This window comes from Larus michahellis, chromosome 7, assembly GCF_964199755.1.
Source record: "Larus michahellis chromosome 7, bLarMic1.1, whole genome shotgun sequence".
Lineage (NCBI taxonomy): Eukaryota > Metazoa > Chordata > Aves > Charadriiformes > Laridae > Larus > Larus michahellis.
In genome coordinates this window covers 34,684,851-34,706,284 of record NC_133902.1, presented here as the reverse complement: position 1 = coordinate 34,706,284, position 21,434 = coordinate 34,684,851, and the positions used below count along the sequence as shown (strand labels likewise).

The 21,434-nt window shown below is 39.0% G+C and overlaps 2 protein-coding genes across 3 annotated transcripts in view; one reads left to right on the top strand and one right to left on the bottom strand.

The window, feature by feature from the left end:
- CIRSR (corepressor of RBPJ and splicing regulator) overlaps positions 1-13,275 on the bottom strand; it is a 24,859-nt gene extending 11,584 nt beyond the window's left edge. Inside the window, exons 1-8 of one of the 2 annotated variants that reach the window (XM_074594845.1) lie at positions 13,113-13,253; positions 12,614-12,790; positions 11,629-11,723; positions 11,012-11,085; positions 10,095-10,108; positions 9,949-10,004; positions 9,541-9,589; positions 9,215-9,332 (exon numbers count right to left, since the gene is read on the bottom strand). In XM_074594845.1, the coding sequence (XP_074450946.1) occupies positions 9,215-9,332; positions 9,541-9,589; positions 9,949-10,004; positions 10,095-10,108; positions 11,012-11,085; positions 11,629-11,723; positions 12,614-12,664 (457 nt within the window). In that variant the 5' untranslated portion in view covers positions 12,665-12,790; positions 13,113-13,253. Of the gene's footprint in view, positions 1-9,214; positions 9,333-9,540; positions 9,590-9,948; positions 10,005-10,094; positions 10,109-11,011; positions 11,086-11,628; positions 11,724-12,613; positions 12,791-13,112 lie in introns of both variants that reach the window. The other variant, XM_074594844.1, reaches the window with a different exon arrangement.
- SCRN3 (secernin 3) lies at positions 13,268-21,434 on the top strand. Its single transcript, XM_074594846.1, has 7 exons — positions 13,268-13,531; positions 13,635-13,816; positions 14,538-14,737; positions 15,409-15,621; positions 18,226-18,388; positions 18,749-18,929; positions 19,393-21,434. The coding sequence occupies exons 1-7, from the start codon at positions 13,364-13,366 to the stop codon at positions 19,546-19,548; spliced, it is 1,263 nt and encodes a 420-aa protein (XP_074450947.1). The 5' UTR covers positions 13,268-13,363; the 3' UTR covers positions 19,549-21,434.

The window sequence follows — 21,434 nt, the reverse complement described above, 5'->3', positions numbered from 1 at the left end:
TTTTACCTTTATTTTAACTAATGCTTGTTTTGTGTATCATCAAAACAGATTCCTCAGAATAGGGCTTCTGTAGAGCTTCCCCTTCCTGAGAATGTGTTCTGGTGTGGGACATCTTTTGATTTATAGATGTGATCTTCTTAATCTAAAAATATCACCATTATCATACCGTCAGACTTCTCCTGACTTGGTAATAGAGAGATAATTTACATGAACGTAAATGAAAACAAAGCACACTGACCTATCTGCTACAAATTCGTCAGTATACATCACACTCAGTATACTCCACTCCCATGCTTAAAAATTAATTTATGAATCAAAGACAAGATACTTTCAAGGCTTATCCTTTATTACTACGTATGTTTTATTAGCAAAATAGGCCTAAAGCATGTTGTCTTTATTCCGCCTTCTATACATCTTGGACAACATGAGGCCATAACTCTTCCAAACTGAAATTTGATTTTCTAAGTAGCAGGGATGCTAAGGCTATGCTCCGCTGTGAAAAATATACACATACACATGCAAACAGCTCTTTCACATTAACTAGTTTTTAGAAAACCATTCTGCCGGTGGGTTTCAGTTTAGCACACAATCACACGAAGGATGAATATACTTGGAATTCAGAACTCTGCCTTCTCTGGGTGGTAGCAAAGGCATAGCATATGATACAAGGTTCTTTAGGTTTTGCTTTAAAAGAGAAACTAACTTTGAAACTGGCAGACAGTTTTGTCAATACATTCATATACTTTTTTTTGTGCTATCCACAGAGTTTCATATTTTTTTTTTTAAATATGGCTTCAAAGGAAATTGAACAAAAATGGAAAAAAATTACAGACTGAGCCTAATCGCACTGTATCGTCTGTGAACTTTTATTGCGGTTGTGACAGAGATATGAGTGGACACCTATTTATCTACAGGACAAAGAGCTATTATCAAAATTATGTGATCATGATCCTGGTCATGAAGAACATAGCAAATTTATGCTGCCTCCACTAATTCAGAATTGATCATTTTTTACTGATAATTTTCCCATCTATTTCAGAGACGACTGCATTCAGACCATATTTACACTTCAAAGCAACTGCTGCAGTTGGCATTGAGAGAAATCAATGAATAAAAAAACCTCTGGCTTTTAATTAGCTCTTCTTCAGCGGGTCTGTAGTTCAACTGAATTTAACACTTTATCACAGAATTTCAGTATAATTTGCCAGGCTTTTGTCATAGGGCATTTCAGAGAAACCCGAGTTTCCTTTTTACTTTTTTTTTTTTGAGTAGTAAAAACCATTTAACATTATCAAACTGCTATAGGAATCCCTACTTACTGCTCAAATGCTAAGCACAAGACTTCTAATAGAAACCTGTATTTTATGCATTCACACCAAATATAGAGGCTTCTGAAACATAAATGGAGGATTATTCTAAAATGTGACAGTTCTTAAACTAGGTGAAGATTTAGTTAAGAATCCTACTGTTCACAATCAAAGGTCTCAGCTGCAGATCATAAAGGAAGGCTTCATACACTGTATGTTTCTTCAGGTGACCGTTTATACAAATATTCACAGTTAACATATTCAAATACCTTTTCTTTGTTATTATAGATTCAGGAGAATGCTTAAATCAATTTCTGCATTCCTGATACAATGCAGATTTTCATCCGTTGGGAAACAAAAAAGTACCACATTTGTCCCTGAAAAAATGCAGTGAGATACAGATATAATATAACATAGATACAGATTTCCTTCTTTGCTGCCTCCATACGTCTGATAATTTCAATGATTACTATGGAAAGGAATTTCACCCAAAAGTTAAAGAAGAGTTGAACACACTACGTGACAGACTGATGGAAACCACAACCACAATTAGTTTATGGGCTCTCAAGCAATGAAAAGAGAGGGCACAAACTCCAGGAGCTGATACTGCGTTTTTAGAAGGCTGCATTTACATAGACGTACCTAGAATTTATCTTGGTAGACTATAAGACACTAGATACATGTTGCTCAATACATTTTTACCATTATTTGCCTGAATTTTCCACAACATGCTAATCATTTTACACTACTCTTCTTGGTAATTTCACTGGACAGATCACACATGGAGCTACTTGACTGTAAAACATTCGAAGTAGAAGGATGCCCATCACTCTCCAGGCTGGGGTTTCACAGGCCAAGAGCACAAGAACCCTTTTTAATCGCAACATCCCATGTCAAACTATACCATTCGTAAAACTACCTCCCCATTTGAGACACCAGTCTTATTTCATAAGATAGTAATAGATTCCTAGCAGGTTATTAGTTCTAAAAACATACAATACAAGTTGTAAGCATTCATAGCTTTTTAGTAATCCCCCCCGTCCCCGGCTTCAACCGTCATTGAGCAAGGCAGTTTGCTTGCAGGAAAAAAAAAAAAAAAGAAAAAGAGGTATTTAGTTTGTTCTAATTTCACCTGACCAAGAAAGTTGCAGGCAATTTTGAAGCAAAATAACAGTATTAGTGCAAAACATTTTGCACAGAAAACCCACCAGTCTCTGTTCTAATAAAGTCAAAGGCTTTTCAGGCTTCACCAAAAAAAAGCACAGAAAAGCACAAAAATCAACAGATGCTGCTAGTTAATGATAAAAAAACATTGTAAAAAACAGGCAAACTTTTAGATGCTAGTGACCTGGGTTTTTTGCTGGTATATATTACATATTTTATACATGCATATATACACAGTGGCCCATAAAGTCAGAACCACAACTGATATTTTCATCTTGTTTGAACTTTGAAAGTTTGGATTTTATCAGTAAAAACCCCTGCAAATCAGTTTAGCCCAAAGAAGCATTTTGATTGCCTAATTTAGCTTTGTAAAGGAGAAGTAAATCTTATAAGTTGGTCTCTGTAAGCCTCACAGCTGGAACATTCTAACACTACTTTGCAGTTTCCAGTGATCAAAGTAAGTTACTTTATATTTAAAACTAAGAATTTCATAATGGAAATAATGCAACACCAGGGGGTGCAGTTATCATGAAATAATTACACTCCTGGGAGATTACAGACAAGACTGTACCCCAGGGGTGTGATTATCCCATGATAACCACATCCACTGAAATTGCCTTATTGCAAAAATAATCTCTATTCACTGGTGAGATATTATTCAATAGGCGCTTTTTTAATGGTAAGATTATTATTTTTTTGTGTGTGAATTACCAGCTAGATTAGCAAAACGGTCCCAGAAGTAAAATAACCAAGCCACCATGCCTAAGTTAAGGTACTGATTGTAATTATTTTTGTTTGCTGGATCGCTGCAGTGCGTGTCAGATCTTGAAAGACAGCGGTCTTTTCTCACAGAACACAGTTCTGTGCCACAGACACGCTTTCGTGCTGCAGCAGTTCCACCGGAACAAGCTGAAGTCCATGACTGGTCTTTGCATACAAGATATCCAACACTGAATCCAAATCAGCAATTGTCAATCAATCAGTTTAGGTGCAAAGAGGAAGATTACAATACAGTCTTCATATAAGATTCAAAGACCAGTATCCTTCTGCTGAAATAAGAGAATCACAGCTTATAGAATTTATAGGAAAGAAAAAAACCCTATATTGGTGGTTATTTTATGGTGTGAAAAAAATTGTACATAGGCAATCAATAGCTCTTCTTTTTCCTCATAGAGAAACAGAACAAGAACTTTAGATAATGCAACTAAATCAGACATAGGAGTTTCATTTTAATTCAAACATTTCCTCTGAGGCTGAAAAAATAGTCTGAGCCCAAATAAGACATTTGGTTTTGCTCTCTTTCTGAAGGAGGAAAAAAATTAGAAGAAAAGAGATACTTAACTTGTATCAAGTGATCTTGAATATTTTCTTTGTGTGCTGAGAGACATCATTTATATAGTGTCAAAGTAAACAATGACAATTAAAAGTCAAGCGTGCAGTTCTCAAACATCTGAAGAATAAAGCAGGATTGCCTTTTTTTTTTTTTTTGAAGCACCTTCTAATAGCTGACTACTCCGGAAAATTTCTGCCAACAAAATATCAAAAAATGTTGAAATGCAACACCTTTGCTTTTTGGCGGAACATGAGATGAAGCACTAATTCACTGTTCTGTTCACGTGCTATTTCTCTTGAAAACGTGACCTACTCGTTTGGATAAAACTGCATCTGCGTTACTTAAACTTTTTTTTTTTTTTTCATTCAAGTAAGGAGTCTAAATGCTACTGAAAGTCACTGACTTGGGCATTTAAAAAAAAAAACCACATTATCCCCATGGCTTTTATTAAATTGAAGTCACCGTTCAACTACGACCTTTGAAGGCCCGGTTTTTGGAGGAAGAAAGGGAAGGATGGGGAAAGGATGCTCTTGTTTTTAACTCAATAATTCTGTTATCCTAATAGAACAATTTTTTACCCTCTTTTTCTGTCAAAAGCTTTTGCTTTTGACCAAGGAGAAAGACGAAAATGTCCTTCAAATTAGGTAAATGCCAATCATTTACACATGCATAAAGATTTGTTAGCAATACTGTGGCTACCACTATTCGTACTGGTTTTGGTTGGGATAGAGTTAATTTTCTTCACAGCAGCTTCTATGGGGGGTATGTTTTGGGTTTATGACCAAAACAGTGTTGATAACACAGGGATATTTTAGCTATTGCTGTGCAGTGCTTGCACAACATCAAGGCATTTTCTGCTCCCCACCCCACCACCGCGTGGGCTGGGGGTGCACGAGAAGCTGGGAGTGGACACAGCTGGGACAGCTGACCCCAACTGACCAAAGGGATATCCCAGACCATATGGCATCATGCTCAGTGTATAAAGCTGAGGAGGAAGAAGGAGGAAGGGGAGGATGTTCGGAGTTATGGTGTTTGTCTTCCCAAGTAACCCTTACATGTGATGGAGCCCTGTTGCCCTGGGGATGGCTGAACACCTGCCTGCCCATGGGAAGCAGTGAATGAATTCCTTGTTTTGCTTTGCTTGCACGTGCAGCTTTTGCTTTACTTATTTAACTGTTTTAACCCACGACTTTTCTCACTTTCACCCTTCTGATTCTCTCCCCCATCGCACTGGTGGGGAGTGAGCAAGTGCTGTGTCGGGCTGAGATGCCCACCTGGGCTAAACCACTCTGTTTCCTTTCCAGGTTAATTCACTCTGTTCAGTAATGTTCCTGAAAGCAGTTACCCTTCTACACTAGGGATTTTTAAAGACTTCAAAGTTATTACGTGATGGAATTCAGCCATGAGTCAAATTAATAAAATAAACTTCTCCTGTGGTTCCTCAACTTGTATGCGCAAAATGTTTCAGTCCTTTACAGCAGAGCACCCAAAGCTTCTACCATTACTGTTCTGTGGACAGAAACACATTTGAGTAAATGCATAAAGACAGCAGTGACCAAAACAAAGTCATCTATTTCCCTGTGTGTTAAGCGTGCTTCTCTAAAGCAGAACAACAACAAGGTTCAGAAGAACAAGGCCTGTTAAAAGTCTCCTACAGGGAACCGGACCATTTCTTAAAAACTACTTCTGCAGAAATTAGTGATGCCAACATCCTTAGAATATCAGATTCACAACCAGGAGGCTGAGGGTTCCCAAGCACTGATTGCTCAGAGATTCATTACCAGCCAGGATGCTCTACAGCACACAGATTAGCATCTTCCAACACTGTGCTGAGGCATGGTGTGCTCTAACAAGGGAGAGTATTTTCAAAGTTTGAAAAATCCTAACTGAAATGTAGGTAGCATAACTACCATGCACTGCCTAGACAAAAAAAATATTATTCAGTTCAGTTTGCAAGAAAAGGATATGAGATCATCTTTTATTAGGATGAAAAGACTATAAATCAGAGGAAATAAAGTGCTACCAAGTAAATAACTTCAAAGCAATAGAGCTCTTTTCAAAGACTTTACCCAAAAATTCCAAAGATTTGCTCTTTAAAAAAAAAGTTTCAGTGATTTATAGCGCAAATTTGGTCCTCCTAATACCATTAGTTTCATAAACTAATTGGAGCCCTGGTATATTCTCTATTGCACTGAAATGTTATTGTGGTTTCACCTTTATTCCTTATTGTATCTGTATTTCTCAGATGTACCCTTTAATTTATGGGACAATATTTATATTTCAATTTCCTGACACACAAGCTAGGAACAAGCTTTCAGTGATGACTTTCCACATATGGAATTACTTCCTGACCTTTAAAAGTATTATTAATTAAAAATTAGTGAGATCAAATAATTTAGCCCAACATTTTTCAAATCTTTCTGAAGAGCTGGTTGCAAATGTGTTTTTACACATTTAGCTATTAAAAAAAAGTTAAATAAATTAAATACACACTCCAGACTTGCTATACACTATAAGCAATCATTCCCTGCCCTTGAAATCACTATTCATTGTTCTCTTCAGAGGCGCATGTTTTCTTCTACATTCTAGAAACAGACAGCTTCTGAAAATTGTACTTTCGAGTTCAGACCTTGGAAGTCAAGTGGGTCTGTATTATTTTTTTTTGTTGCTGATAATCACAATAAATGAAAACTCTGGACTATTTACATGTTTTTTTACGCATTTTCTAAGCATGAGGAGACACTTACTTGTGATACATGGAGGAGTGTGTGTGGGAAGCAATGCAAGTGCTTTGTGAATTTTTTTAAAACCTAATAATCAAGTTCATGAACCATAGAAGGGTTTCATAAAAAGATGATCTCATAAAAAAACTCTGATCCTTAAAAAGCAGTATTTTCTGCAGTTCTAGCCAATCTAAATAAGAACAGTGTGGCAGCAGATATTTTTGCAGTACTATAATATAATCAGAAAATAATTACGAAATTTGTCTAGAGACATAAAAGCAGCTTAGGAGTGCATGCAATTACTGATAAAGAGAAGCAGGAAGAAGCAGAGCTTGAGGAGGTGTGTTGTACAGAGCAACAGAAGAAGGCTCTTTGAGGTGGACACAGATTCAGCATGTGTAGGTTAATTTTACAGAGCTAACTGCAGATCTGCAGCACTGTAATAACTGGGTAGAACTCTCAGCGGTACAAAGATAATTACTTACTCCCATCCCAGACAACACAGGATGACTGGTGTCAGTGTTTAGCTAAAGCAAATCAGTTGTGGTGTTTTTGTCTTGTCTTTTTTTTTTTTTTTTTAATGTGTGATGTAAGCCTTAACATGCCACGCAGACGAATTATGAGCCTTAAGAGAATCAGTGAATTCAATAACTTGTGTTCTCACTTAACTGTAGCACTTCATTTACATACATGGAATTTCCAGAAGTCGTCAGTGGAGTGTAACGTAGCTTATTATTAAATCAGACGAAGTTTTAGAAAAGTTGATGAAAGGATTGTATTCCTGAGGTTAGAAAAAGCAGACAACCTTTTATTCGATGATCTAATTAATGATATTACCACTTCCTGTAAGCTTTGTATCTGCTATTAAATCAAGAACTTTAAACTGTTTTAAACTTCACCTACAGTGTTTTTACATACAGTTTCCCTGAAAGAAAAAGTAGCAATATCATTATAGCTGACTATTCAATTCCAAGAACAGTGTCATACAAATTATATATACAAACCTGATCTGTCACGCACCCCTACTCCCTGAAATCCTTCCTCAACCTATGAAAAAGTCTATGCTCAGCATAGCATGCTGTCTTCTAAATTCCAGAGTTGAAAATGAGAGGGCATTGGCACGGTCTGAGAACATCTAAGTAGTTTTACAGCACTTTCCTTCATGCAAAATTCACAGCATGTGCTAAATCTCTCTCTTTAGGCTTATAAAGATCATTTGGAAAGCTACCCGGAGAACATCTCTCTGACTAGGAAACACCCACAGCAGTCAAACATTGCCTACACCTACATAGTTAGCTCAGTTAGGTTTGAAACAAGCAGTCTTATATTGACACTGCAAAGTGTCCGTATTACACTGTTATGAATAATAAGGAGTCCATTTTCAAGTTTGTGCAAGCATGTACAAATACTTTCCGTGTTCCCAGCCAAACACCCCTAAAATTTACTCACATCATTTGAACAGGGGCGGGGGCATGTGGAAGCGAGTTCTTCAGCACAAAAGCCTACCTGACACATAAAAGCTGCACAATATAGTTCTACCACTACCAAACGCTCAAGCACTATTTCTCCTAAGATAAGAAAGAGGCAAGGAAATTATTTAATGTTTTAACCTACTGAATAGAAAGGCTGAGAATGTCAACTACAGGATGGCTAATACAATGGTATAATCATCAGACAGTGCCTAAAAGCAGCAGAATGTAAGAGGCACTATTTTCTTTAACTTCCAGGCCTCATTTCAAAGAAATGACATATCTAAGTGATCTAATTCTGAAAAGGAAAGTTGTTGGTAGGCTAAATATGTAATAAAACTAAGAGCTACTACATAAAATAGATAACCTGAGGAAAGACAGAAGAAAACCGGATGTTATCAAGTACGCAATTTTAATAGTATCCCTGCAAAACTGAATACACAACATGGCACTTGACCTTAAAGCGCAGTATGGCAAGTCTGAAGACTCACCCACATTACCAGGCGCCTCTTTAACATGCCAGAATTTCAAGAATCTTAAGCGTTACAAACTTGGGTCAACTTACAGAAAACAAAGTATAGTAGGCAAAAAGTTATTCAATTTGAATGTTTATGTCCACTTCTTCAAACCTCATCTAACACTAAATGCTGTGTGACTTCAAGTAACAGGAAAGCTAACAGAGGAAAATAATTGTACTTGGAGAAGCAGCAAGAAGCCAGCTGAAAGAAAACCAGGCATTTGGAAATCTAGGTTTCAATTGCTTATCCACTTACAGAAGCACAATTACAGATATTTGAAAAACCCAAACCTCTCCTTTTTTCCAAGTGATTAACTTGGATATACTGATATATTCCAGCTTTTCCAAGCAGTTTGCCTGAATCTGAACTGGTACAGTCTTTAACAATCTATTATGTTAATTATTTTTTTTTTGTGACACAAATATTGTCATTCTGATGTGTCACTGCAGCTTCTGCATTTTTGCCACAGACAGAATCAAAGCAACAGTCACAACGGAATTTTCATTAATAATTAGAAAATTAGGTCCCTGTAATTTGAAATAATTAATTGAAATTGTAGGTCCTACATTTGGAATAAAGAAGCTTTTTTCCCCGTTTCATCAACTCTTTGAAATATGATAAACTCAGACCTTCTAAAATTAAATGTGATGAGCTCCCCAAAAATATTAACCAGCACCTTTAAGAGATATTCTCTGCCTACCTGAACCATCACTGGAGACTGAACTCGCATTAATTCCAGAAAGGCCAAACAAGGGACATTCTCGATCAGTATTCACATGTCCCCACTTGTGGCATTTAATACATCTCACATTCCGCACCTAAAAGGAAAAAAAAAAATTGACCTAATTTAGTTAACAATACAGCTTACCATTTACAGAAATGTCTATGTTATTAGGCATAAGAGAAGCTTTTAAACTCACTGAGAAACAGATGATAAAATTAAGAGAGTCCATGTGAATGTTCTGCAGTTAGATAATATTTGAAATATACCCAAGACATCCACAGAGTGAAATTTATGTAACTTGCCTGGATACCAAACGGCTGATCTCTGATATTCATATCATCCTTAGCATATCTGTTACACAAACACAAAAGAAAACAAATACTCAATTCACTATTTTCCTAAAAAACATAATAATATAAAACTACCTTTTATTGTTAAGTGTGCATCCATTTCAGAGTTATACTTCTGGTAAACATTAGTTTTAACAGTGTTTTAAATATGGATGTAAAATTGAAACAAAAACTAAGCTGGTCAAGGAAATAGTTCCAGTTTACAAGTTTTACTAATTAACTCCCAGGACATGACAGGATTACAACAGTGATCTGCTCAAAAATAAAACAGGAAAAAAAAAGGGGGAAAAAAAAAAGAAAAGATTTGAAAGAAGTTAGTAGAAAAAAATATTTTATTTGGATAAAATCCAGACATCTTACTTTTCTCGAGGGGCGACTTTTTGCCATTCAAATTTGTACTCAGTCTCTCCTTCTTGCTATAAAACAGAAAACGTGGCAAGTTTGAAATTTTTTTTTAATACATTTTAAGTAGGAAGAAAACATAAAGAAATGATGTAATGAAATACCTCTTTAGTCTCCTCTTTGAATTTTCAGAAACCATGGAAAGAAAAGAAATGATACATTAATTATACATGTAAAATGCAGCTGGTGTCTAAGCTGGAGACAAAACATTTTATGCTATATACTGATACAACACTGCAAATACTCAGAAAGTAGCTTTATTTAAATAGAGCGCACATATAAATAATCAGCCTCTAGTACATAGTTACAAATCCTGTAAAACCCGAATCATCTTTTAAACTACATTGACTTGATATACAAACACAAAAAACTTTAAACTTTTTTTGCAGAAGTAGCAACAATACTTAATTTTAAAAGCTTAAAAAAAAAAAAAAGATTTTTTAGCAAAAATCACTAGTTTAAAATTTCATTTGCTCTAAGCTTAAGAGATTACTTTAAGAGCTTTTAAAGTTAAATAATTGCAAAATTTGCTCTACAAGAATGAGCCCATCCAACTATTTCCAAGGGTTTTCGCGCACATGGGAAAGATGCATTTTAAAGGGAACACATTTTCTTTTAAAGGACATACGTTTTCTTAGTTCTGCACCTACATTCAGATTTTGCTAAAATTAAGTTCTGATATGAGTATCCACCAGGTACTTAGTAACTTTTATCTGTTTTTCCCTTCACATCGAACTATTGTTTAAAAAAAACACCAACAAACAACCCTAACCATTCTCAGTTTGAAAGAAATTAAAATAGTGTGAGATCAAAATTATTACATACTATAAATCTCTGCATATTTGCACAGGAAGAACTAAATGTCATACCTTCTAGCATTACCTCACTATTTTAGCTTCTATCCACCAGGTACTTCTAGCATTACCACACATTATTTTAAAATAAAAGACACTATGCTTATTTCTTCAGAGGGTTTTCAGCTTTGCCTGACTGTCTGCTCATGATCAGGAAAACAGAATACCTTTTTTTGCTCCAGGTGGGGCCTCATACATGAAATTAAGACCATTCTTCACACGCTCATCACCCATAAGCAACCTAAATAAAAAGGACAGAGTTTGGAGTGTTACATACAAAACATTGACTTTGGTATTACTTATTAAAAAGAAAAAAAAAAAAAAGAAATATGCGGCAGGAAATTGTGATAATAACTGGCATTTTTTTCATTCGTTAATTTGAATACCGGAAGTTGAATATCAAAAAACCTGAGAGACCAGTCAATACTTTTGCGTGCTCCATTGTGTATGAAAAATCACACACTTCAGTCAACACTGAAACATAACTCTGTGTCCACAGAATTATGGAGGACAGATTTCTGTGTGATTCAGATACATTGCTATAGAAGGTTACCTGCTGTTCTGTGCAACATAACGTATTTTGAAATTAATTACGTGACACACACAAGCCATTTTAAAGAAGTTATTGTGACCCCTGCTTAATCAGACATCAACGTATGAGTCACTGTGCGTTCCTACTACTACGGTCAGTGGGAGATAATATTTCAAATAACTCACAATGAGACGTCCTTCACTGCCATGAGAATAAGAGACAGCAAATATGGGATCTTACGCCAATTCTCACCTATTATCATAGGATTCCTGTTCTTTAAGATACTGTTGCATTAATTCTTCTTGTTTCTTCTTATCATATGATATTTTCTGCTCCGCCATCCATACCTGGTTAAAACAAGTAAGTTTCTACTTTAAACAAACACAAAACCTACCGCAAAATGTAAAAATACTTAACTGGCTTAATCTATTGAAAATACTTAACAAGGGAAAATTCCCATTCTAAGCATGTAAGATATAGCATATGAAGTATGGCCAGCAGGTCAAGGGAGGTGATTCTGCCCCTCTACTCTGCTCTGGTGAGAGACCACCTGGAGTACTGCGTCCAGCTCTGGAGTCCTCAACACAAGAAGGACATGGACCTGTTGGAATGGGTCCAGTGGAGGGCCATGAAGATGCTCAGAGGGCTGGAGCACCTCTCCTGTGAAGACATGCTGATAGAGTTGGGGTTGTTCAGCCTGGAGAAGAGAAGGCTCCAGGGAGACCTTATAGCCCTTTCCAGTCCCTAAAGGGTCTACAGGAAAGATGGGGAGGGACTCTTTATTGGGGAGTGGAGCAATAGGATGATGGGTAATGGTTTTAAACTGAAAGAGGGGAGATTTAGATTAGATATTAGAAGAAATTCTTTACTGTGAGGGTGGTGAGGCACTGGAACAGGCTGCCCAGGGAAGCTGTGGCTGCCCCATCCCTGGAGGTGTTCAAGGCCAGACTGGACGGGGCTTTGAGCAGCCTGGTGTAGCAGGAGGTGTCCCTGCCCAGGGCAGTGGGGGGTGGAACCAGATGATCTTTAAGATTCCTTCCAACCCAAACCATTCTATGATTTTCATAGATTATGTCAACAAATGAACTTCACACAAGCAGTAATTTCGATAAGCTAGAAGTCCAACAACGTTTAAGAACTGAAAAGACAGGGAAAAGTTTAGTAATGCAAAGGGAGGCGCGGTCTCAGAAAACACCCTGGGTGTGCCACTGTCCTCCCCGCCACCACTCTTCCTCACCCAAGTCCCGCCAGACCCCAAGCCCCGGGTTCTCTCGGGAGCTGCTGGCATAGGGAAGGAAGACCTGGAGCCAGACCAAGGCAGGTGTGAGATATCGGGAAATCACACCACGACAGGTGGGGGCTTTCCTGGATGCCGTAGGGTGCCCGTTTATCCAGAGAACCAGGTGTTGAAAAGCTGAAGCCAGGAAAAGGCAACAGTTACACACACCTACCAAACCTGAAGCTCCAACTATTTCTTAACCTTTTTCCTGCGTCCCCCCCGGCTTGCCCCGGCCCCGGTCGCCCCACAGGACGGCGGACATGCCCTTACGCACGCCGCTACGGTGCCGGGAGCCCGACACCTTCCCCCCTCCCCGGGTTGTCACTAGGCCCCGTCCCAGCCCCGGGCTCCCCCGGTGCGCGGCGGACGCGGCCTGACCGACCGGCCGGGTGGGCGTCTGAGGGGCTGCGGCGCCTCAGCCCCGATCAACGGCTCCCGCCGCCGGCCCCCCCCTCACCTTTTTGATGTTGGACTTGGAGGCGGGGTGAAAATCCTTCTTGCACATGAAGTTGGCGAACGACTTCCCCATGGCGGCGGCGAAGAGGGAGCTGCTGCGCTCCCCTCACCGACCGGGTCCTTCAGCCGGCCGCCTCTGCCGGGCCTTCCGGGTCGGCGGGCGGGCCTTCCTGCGGGGCGAGGCACCGCCGCCGCTCAGCCCCGCCCTGCCCCGCCGCCACCGGGCCCGGAGGAGCCGCAGCCGCCACCAGAATGTCCCCCCGGCCGCCCCCCAGTTCCTGTGACACCTTCGTGGCGCTGCCGCCCGCCACGACGGGGGGTCGCGTCGTCTTCGGGAAGAACTCGGACCGGCCGGCGGATGAGGTGCAGGAGGTGGTGTATTTCCCGGCCGCCGTCCACCCGCCGGGCGCGGCGCTGGAGGCGAGTTAAAAAAAAAAACACCCTTTCGCCCTATTTTCTGTGTATTTTTGAGCCGAGGCGGGGGGAAGATGGTAATTGTGTTGCGCGGGCCGGCTTCTTGCAGTGTACCTACGTGAGGATCGACCAGGCGGAGAGGACGCACGGCGTGGTGCTGAGCCGGCCCGCCTGGCTGTGGGGCGCCGAGATGGGCGCCAACGAGCACGGCCTCTGCATCGGGAACGAAGCGGTGTGGGGCAGGGAGGAGGCGGGCGGCGAGGAGGCCCTCCTCGGCATGGACCTCGTCAGGTTTGCACGGGCCGTCCCGGTAGGCGGTACTGACTTCGCAGTTGGGTTTTGAAGGAGTTGCTTTGAGTTATAACAGGCCGGGGCTGCGTGTGTGGGAAATAGGCGCTTTCACTCTTCGGAAGACGCGTCTGTCTCTTCTGCTATTCTAGCCGTGGTTAAAAATAAGTATTTCTTGGCACAGGCATTAGATCTCTGCCCATGAGAGGTATCAGGGGCTAGAACAGAATCTGTCGAGGAAATCATCAGACCTTTCCCTCTCCTAGCGTTTGGGCCTTTTCCTAGGGCCTGTTCTCACTTCCTGTTTCCGCCATCTTTCACACACTTACTTTGAAGTTTCAGCTTTAGCTGCGCATCTCCACATAAATGACGACACCTTCTTGTGCCTGCCCTGCTGGATGTCAGTGTAACTCATTAACTTACGGAAGGCAGTCAGTTCTTGGTAGTGTTTCCTCCCAGTCCTGTGCCCACACGGGAACTCGCAGACCTTTCCTAGGAGCCCTCTCCCTGTCTTTCTGTATTTCCATTTGGTTGTTTTTCCCTGTGTCAAGGACACAGAGGGCCCCCTTCAGACAAGCCCTTTAAGTGACTTGCTCCTTTCTCTTACCAGATCATACCAGCATCAGGTACAGAAATAGCACTCCCAATTCAATTTGAATAGCCAGGCTGAATGTATGTGTGTAAAGCTTACAATTCCAAAGTCAACATCTTCCTTTTGTTTTAGGCTGGGACTCGAGAGAGCGGACACAGCTGAAAAGGCTGTTACTGTCATAGTTGATTTGCTAGAAAAATATGGACAGGGAGGAAACTGTATGGAGAGTCAGATGGCATTTACATACCATAACAGTTTTCTGATAGCCGACCGAAAGGAGGCATGGGTGCTGGAAACATCAGGAAAATACTGGGCAGCAGAAAAAGTAGAAGGTATGGATGATGCTCTTTGTTTTAAACATTTCAAATTGCAATGAAAATTAGCAGTTTTCCACTTTTCTTTTACCATTTCATTAAGGCATCAAACTGGCCGCTAGATATGTACAGGAGTTGCTTCCTAGGGCATCAGTGTGCAGTGGCTAGCAGTTTCACAGAGGAGCTGAGTCACAGGGGGCCTTTTCAGACTCAGAGATGACCACTTCTGCACTTGTAAAACAGAGGACTGCAAGAAGGTCAGTGTGAGAATGACAGCAGTATGTATGGTCTTAATGATGGTGGCAGTCGACGGCAATTTCATTTGGTGGCAGGGTAGTACTGACAGGATGCGTGTATTGGGCCCTGAAGTGGCTGATTCTTGCAGTAGACTTAGAAGGACAAGCTATGTCTTTGGAGGTCTAAGAGGAAGAATGTAAATATAGGAATAATCAGGGCAGAACCTGAAATGTGATGTTGGCAATAGAAGTAAATGAGTCAGAACTGAGTGGCAGTGGAATTTCATACATACATATAGCCAGTGAGAGAGAACCAAAAATAAACCACAGGACTCACAGATCTTGTAGGAAACTCTTCAGTGCATAATTTGCTTTAGCAAGCTAATTCTAAACAAGATACCAAGAAAAAGCATTCCAGGCATTAAAATGATTCTTTCCTCACCTTACAAACAGGTGGCGTACGGAATATTTCCAACCAGCTCTCTATCACAACCAAGATTGACAGAGAACACCCAGAACTGAAGGAATATGCCAAAAGCAAGGGCTGGTGGGATGGGAAAAAGGAATTTGATTTTGCTGCCACATATTCTTATGTAAATACTGCCAGAATGACCACAACAAGAGGCCGATATTGTGAAGGCTATAAACTTCTGAACAAACACAAAGGTATCATTTTTTATATTTTAAGATACGGAAAGCATTTAGTGAGCTGCGTTAATTTAAATCATAAATTATTAGAAATCTGATGCAGGCAGTCATTCACATGATTTGGTGCACCAGAATCTACTAGAATAACTTTTTGCCTAAAGGAGAAATGCTGAACTTGAACTCTTCTGTCCATTTTTGCCAATTTGTTGATAAGGAAAAATTAAAACAAGGGTCAAATATCAATCACACAGAGCTACAGTAACAACACCGAGAGGTCACGTTATGATCATATCACTAAATACTCCATAAGACCTAGCTCTGAAACATTTTGGTAGGCTATATATTATTACTGTACTTCTAAGAAAAAAACAAACTCCAAACCAGAGGCTAAAACAGACTCCCAGTGGTTTGCAGCCACAGACAGAACCTTATGAACAACTTCACTCTAGTACCCTCCATGTAGACCTAAGACAACAGCACAGCATTCAGATACTTATCTTGCATTTATTTTTTGAGATTTGTTTTTAAATCTTTGTAGTTTCTCTATAACTGCTGGTCTAACCTTGTGTAGTCTAATAAAACACACCGAGAGCAGAACAAAATAACTTTCTGTACTCTAAGCAGGTGCTCCCAATCACTAACTTGTTCACTTATTTTTCAGACCTCTATAGAAAGAAGCTATTACTTCTCTTCTAACTGCATCCACCTGGCAGGTTTTTGCTGCATCTGTATTCACTTGCTCATTTGAAGTAATTAATCTGAACCAAAATTACATTGCAGCCCTGTATTTTTTTTTATTTATTTGGCTGAGCTCTGCCAGACCAGGTTTGGCATTTAGTTAATGCGTCAGAATGAATTACCTCTTGCTATCCTGCTCTAACGATCATGTAAATCCTGCATTCATTTTGTGAATTGCAGGTTCTGAATACCGAAAGCATTTTCGTAATACCTGTATTTACTTGTACTATAACAATGCCGAGATTCTATGAGTGTTTTCATTCTAAATCCCCATTTGCAGGCATTTACCTGAGCCATTTTAAAAATCACACTAGGTGTTCAGGTTATATCAGCCTCATATGGTTTCAGTTTATCTACACTTACTTTAAATAGGTGCCCTAACTAAAAGCTATTTGGTTTACAGCATCAGTAAAATCACTGGGTTTTTTAATCTACCCTTCCCACCTTTTTCATTCAGTGGCATTACAGTTTTTTTTCCAGGCTGCCTACCATGTGAAGATAAACATTATTTATATTTCAAAAAACAGGGAATGTATTTCAGGAATACAAAATAATGAAAAAGTCTAGTGGAAAATATGCAATGCCTTCTTTCCTGCTGGACAGGTTGCCAACTTGCAGTTGACAAACTGACTGTAGCTTCTTTTCTTTATTCATCTAGCCTGCTGATTTCTTGAACTCTCTAACTTTCCCAGGCACCCGTGGGAACATTTAAGAGTGTTTCCTTGCTGAAATGTAGTGCTGCACGCCTGTCTACATGCAATTTGAATTGTGTATAAAAAATAATATTGGAGACATCTGAATTAGCAGCAGAGTGATTATTTTAAGAGGAAACAGCAAGGCCATTTAAAAAAAAAAAGATTCTTTATGCAGCTAGAACTTCAGTGAGGGAAACACTAAAAGATTAAATGGTAAAAGATACCTTCAAGTAAAAAAAAAATTGAATGAACTAATGTTTTTCTGCCATGGGCATATGTTTAACTGCTATACCAAATTTGAAAAGAAAACCACTGCAAGTGCTGCCTGTTAGAATACTGGATTGCCTAGTGGTACCATGCCAGTACTTAAGCTTCAGTGTACACTACATGAACAGCAAGATCATTTGAACAGTAGATGCAGAGGCATATGTAGAAGGGGGTTTGTTTCATCTAAGTGAGAAGAAAGAGTTATTTTCACAGAGACATTTGGCACTGTACCCCACATAGGTAGTTGATTAAGACTTCTTTACAAACGGATGTACTATTGTAGTTTCTGTTGATTCTTAGTATAGGACAAGTTATTACGCCAGTGCATCCTTTCAATTGTCAACTTGAAGCCTAAGTGCTTGGAAGGTTAGATTCTTAAAAAAAAAAAAAAAGTGACAGTCTTGGCATTTTATTTTCAAAGTTACACACTAAATCCACACACAGTTGTTGTTATTTTTACATTTCCAAAGCAACCTAGTGGTATTAGCTGTGTACAAATACCAATAACTATTATAGTGATTTATCTTAACTTCCACACAGTGCTCACAAAGTTCAGCCTTTAATTCATGCTACTAATTTTCATCTGAAAAGTTACTGTGTGAACGACCATTTGCTAGCCATATGTATTTTACCTTTCTGGAAAGCATCATGTGTTGTCATCCTCCCCGTTTTCTAAGTCATAAATGTTACAGCTCATTATCACATACTCTTTGAAATAAATACTTTGGGGAAAGCAATAATATTTTTAAGTGTGTTACGTATTAAGGCATGCTGTTAGGATGATTTTTTTTTTCTGCCAACATGGACAAACTAAAATTGGCATTGTCTATTAAAGGAAAAGCACCCAGTTGTAGAGAACATGCCATTTAGTAGGTATTATAATTAGCGCTGCGTGCAAATAATTGTATTGTATCTCAAATAGGATCTATCACTTCTGAAATAATGATGGAAATTCTTCGTGACAAGGAGAGTGGCATTAATATGGAAGGTGGATTTATGACAACTGGAAGCATGGTGTCTGTATTGCCTCAACAGCCCAATCTCCCCTGTATTCACTACTTCACTGGAACTCCCGATCCTGCGAGGTGATGTAGCAGCAAGTAATTAGGATAAAAAGTTGCAAATACCTAAATGAAAAGATATGTAATTTGTCTGATTATAGTCCTTTTTGCTTTGGGATTTTTTCTCCCTCTGAAAAAACACAATCAAAAAGTAGGAGGATCATAATGTACATAAATGCCATCTACCAACCTACCTAATGAAACACTGCTATGACACCGAGTTAAACATCGTTTACGAGTGTTTTTGGGTTTGTTCGTTTGTATTTTTTTAATACTCTTTCTTAAGGAATTAGAAGAATGGGGGAAAACACAGCAATCTACTGACTCAACAATTTTAACAAAACCGTATCAGTAAAGGATATCTGTTCTATTTTCTCTTTCTAGGTCTGTATTCAAGCCTTTCATTTTTGTGCCCAATATTACTCAGTTATTAAAAACTATCTCCCCTACATTTGGGCATGATGATCCAGTTAAGAAGCAACCACGTTTTCAGAGTAAGCCAGATCGAAGACATGAGCTCTATAAAAAACATGAAAGTGCTGCTGTAGTTATGGAAACTATCAAGGTACGTTGATTAAATTAGATTTCAATGCAAGCAGGTGGCTTATATAAGCTCCTTGCTCACATTTTGTTAATGTGACACCATTTAATGCCCTTTGATGGATTGTGAAGAACACTGTAGTGCACCAGAAGCCCATCATCTTGCATCTGGCAGGCATATGTTGCAAACACTAAAAACCGCAACTAGCACTTTGCTGTACCCCCAGGTTTAGCCCCAGACAACTTATAGGTGCTGCTCGCCTTGCAGAGAAGCAGGCCACACGGACTCCGGCACTAGTCAGATAATGGGAAAATGCTTGAGCAGCCACAGGCAAATATACAGCTCCTGGTAAACCAACTCCTACCAACGCAAACTTGCACCCTAGAAACTATTAAGAGGTTAAAATAAGCACAGTGGAACAGAATTTTGTTAGATTGAACACTACATACTCTGTATAGTTTTTAGTGAAATGTGTTTCTTTTTGCAGGGCAAAGGTAAAGAGATGCTGAAAGAGATAGAGAAGTTGGAGAAGCAAAAGATAAGTGAAATGGAATCAATCCTGCAAAATGGATGTCTTGATGCTGACCAAGTGGTTAACCTTTTTTCACAGTGTGTAGAAGAAGAACTCAAGATATATAGCTAAAAGTACTATTTGAATGTGGTAAAATTAAGTTTTATGATTAACTTTCCTAATGAAGTGGCTATATAGATTACATCCTATTTTCAGTGTACCGGTTAGTATGGATGGTTTTAAAGATGGAGATTCATATTCAGTCCCAACAGCTTTTGGTCGTATGCAGCAATGCTGAAAAGGCTCTTAAGAGACAGTGGCTTTGTCTGTACATGGCATGAAGCTGGCAGCAGAGATAGATTGATATTGACAGATGCAGTTAGAATGTGATAGCTTGACTAAATTGCAGAACCACCCTATCTCTGGGTGAAGAACACTAAGATTTGGAGAAATCAGTTCTAGTGTACACACATGTAGCTTCTGTAGTCAAGATAATTGTAGCAGAATTTCACAGTCTGAATTAAAATGGCCATGCTGAAGGACTTTTCTAATATTGCACTGAATAAAAAGGAAAGTGATATGCAAGTCAAGTAAGGTTGATATTCCCCTGCTAGATAAAACCATTCTAAGATATGTTTCGTATATGAACCTTCTAATCCTTCAATGTAAGATGAGGCTAAGAGTTCAAGCTATATTAAAACCACATCACAGATACAATTTTACCCTGATTTGTTGTGAAATCTGATTACCCGGAATTCAAGAATGTTAGGTATGCTGCAAATTACCACACAATTTTCACTTCCCTATTTTCCCCACCCTGCTACTGAAAAATAAATTAACTTATTTACATACCAATATGATTATTGTCAAATTAATTCTGCGATATGCTCTCTAACATCATATGGGATTTTTTTAATGTTTCTTGAATTGTTTCTTTTTTATATCAGGCAACTAGAAAGGAAGAGGTTGGGGTACACAAGTATATACATGTTCTCAGCAGGACACTTAAAAGTCCTTTTAAATTTTTTCACTTCATATAAAACATTTTAACCATGACCTGTCTTGCCAAAGTTACCAGACTATACAGTTAATTTAATCAAGCTTTTTGCCCTGCCAGGAACTCTTTCTCCCTGATCCTGTTTAAAAGTAATGATTAGTATGTGACACTACTTTTATTATCCGTGGCAAGGGACAAACTGAGCAAACACCAAAGAAAGAAGATTCTGGCTTTACTACATGATCAAGCAGGATAAAAGGTATGACTGGAAGGAAAAAATCCCCAACAAAACGACACCAAACCCAGGACTTTTGCAAGCCTTTGTAAGTGAACATGTAACATGAAACAGAGCATTAGAGCTGCGGTATCAGTATGTGAGATGACACAGCATCCCCACAGAAAGATCATGCTTTGATGACTTTTCTATATTTAGTCAGTTTCTAGAGTCATCTCAGATGCTAAAGATGGGGCTACATACATACAGTTTTCTCATTTTGTAAACTGTTCTATCCCCCTACTGGTAAAAAAAGTATAGGCAAACAAAAGAAATACATATACAGTAAAGTCTGCAGAATGAATATGGCAATTAAGAGCTTGGCAGAATTTGTTCTTCCTGATCCTACAGTGAAAGCAGAAGTTAGTTTGGGATACTGTGTTCAGATCCACAGGAAGAAACTGATGGGTCAGGAAAGATTCTTGAACTTGCTAGTTTGAGTGATCCTATGCATACCAAGTAGCAGTAGCCAGACTGAGCAGCAGGTAAGACTGTGAAAGTAAGCTTGAGTTGACTGTAAACTTTTTCTGCCTGTTTTACCAAAAATATTTCTCTGAAGTTCAATAGTACTGTGAATGTTCGTGAACTGGAAGGTATTTTTAGAAAAATTTTGCTATACTTACCTGTTTTCCTCATGGATGTCTGTATGTGACCATCATGTATATCTTTGTCCCATTTTTGGTCATCAGCTGTTCCACACTACGTCTTTGATAACTTCAAACCATCAATAAATGCTGGGTAAAACTA

Coding starts and splice junctions, on each gene's coding strand:
- SCRN3 (XM_074594846.1), top strand. CDS start 13,364: ATGTCCCCCCGGCCGCCCCCCAGTTCCTGTGACACCTTCGTGGCGCTG. Junction 15,622..18,225: donor ACTTCTGAACAAACACAAAG/GTATCATTTTTT, acceptor TATCTCAAATAG/GATCTATCACTTCTGAAATA. Junction 18,930..19,392: donor TAGTTATGGAAACTATCAAG/GTACGTTGATTA, acceptor TTCTTTTTGCAG/GGCAAAGGTAAAGAGATGCT.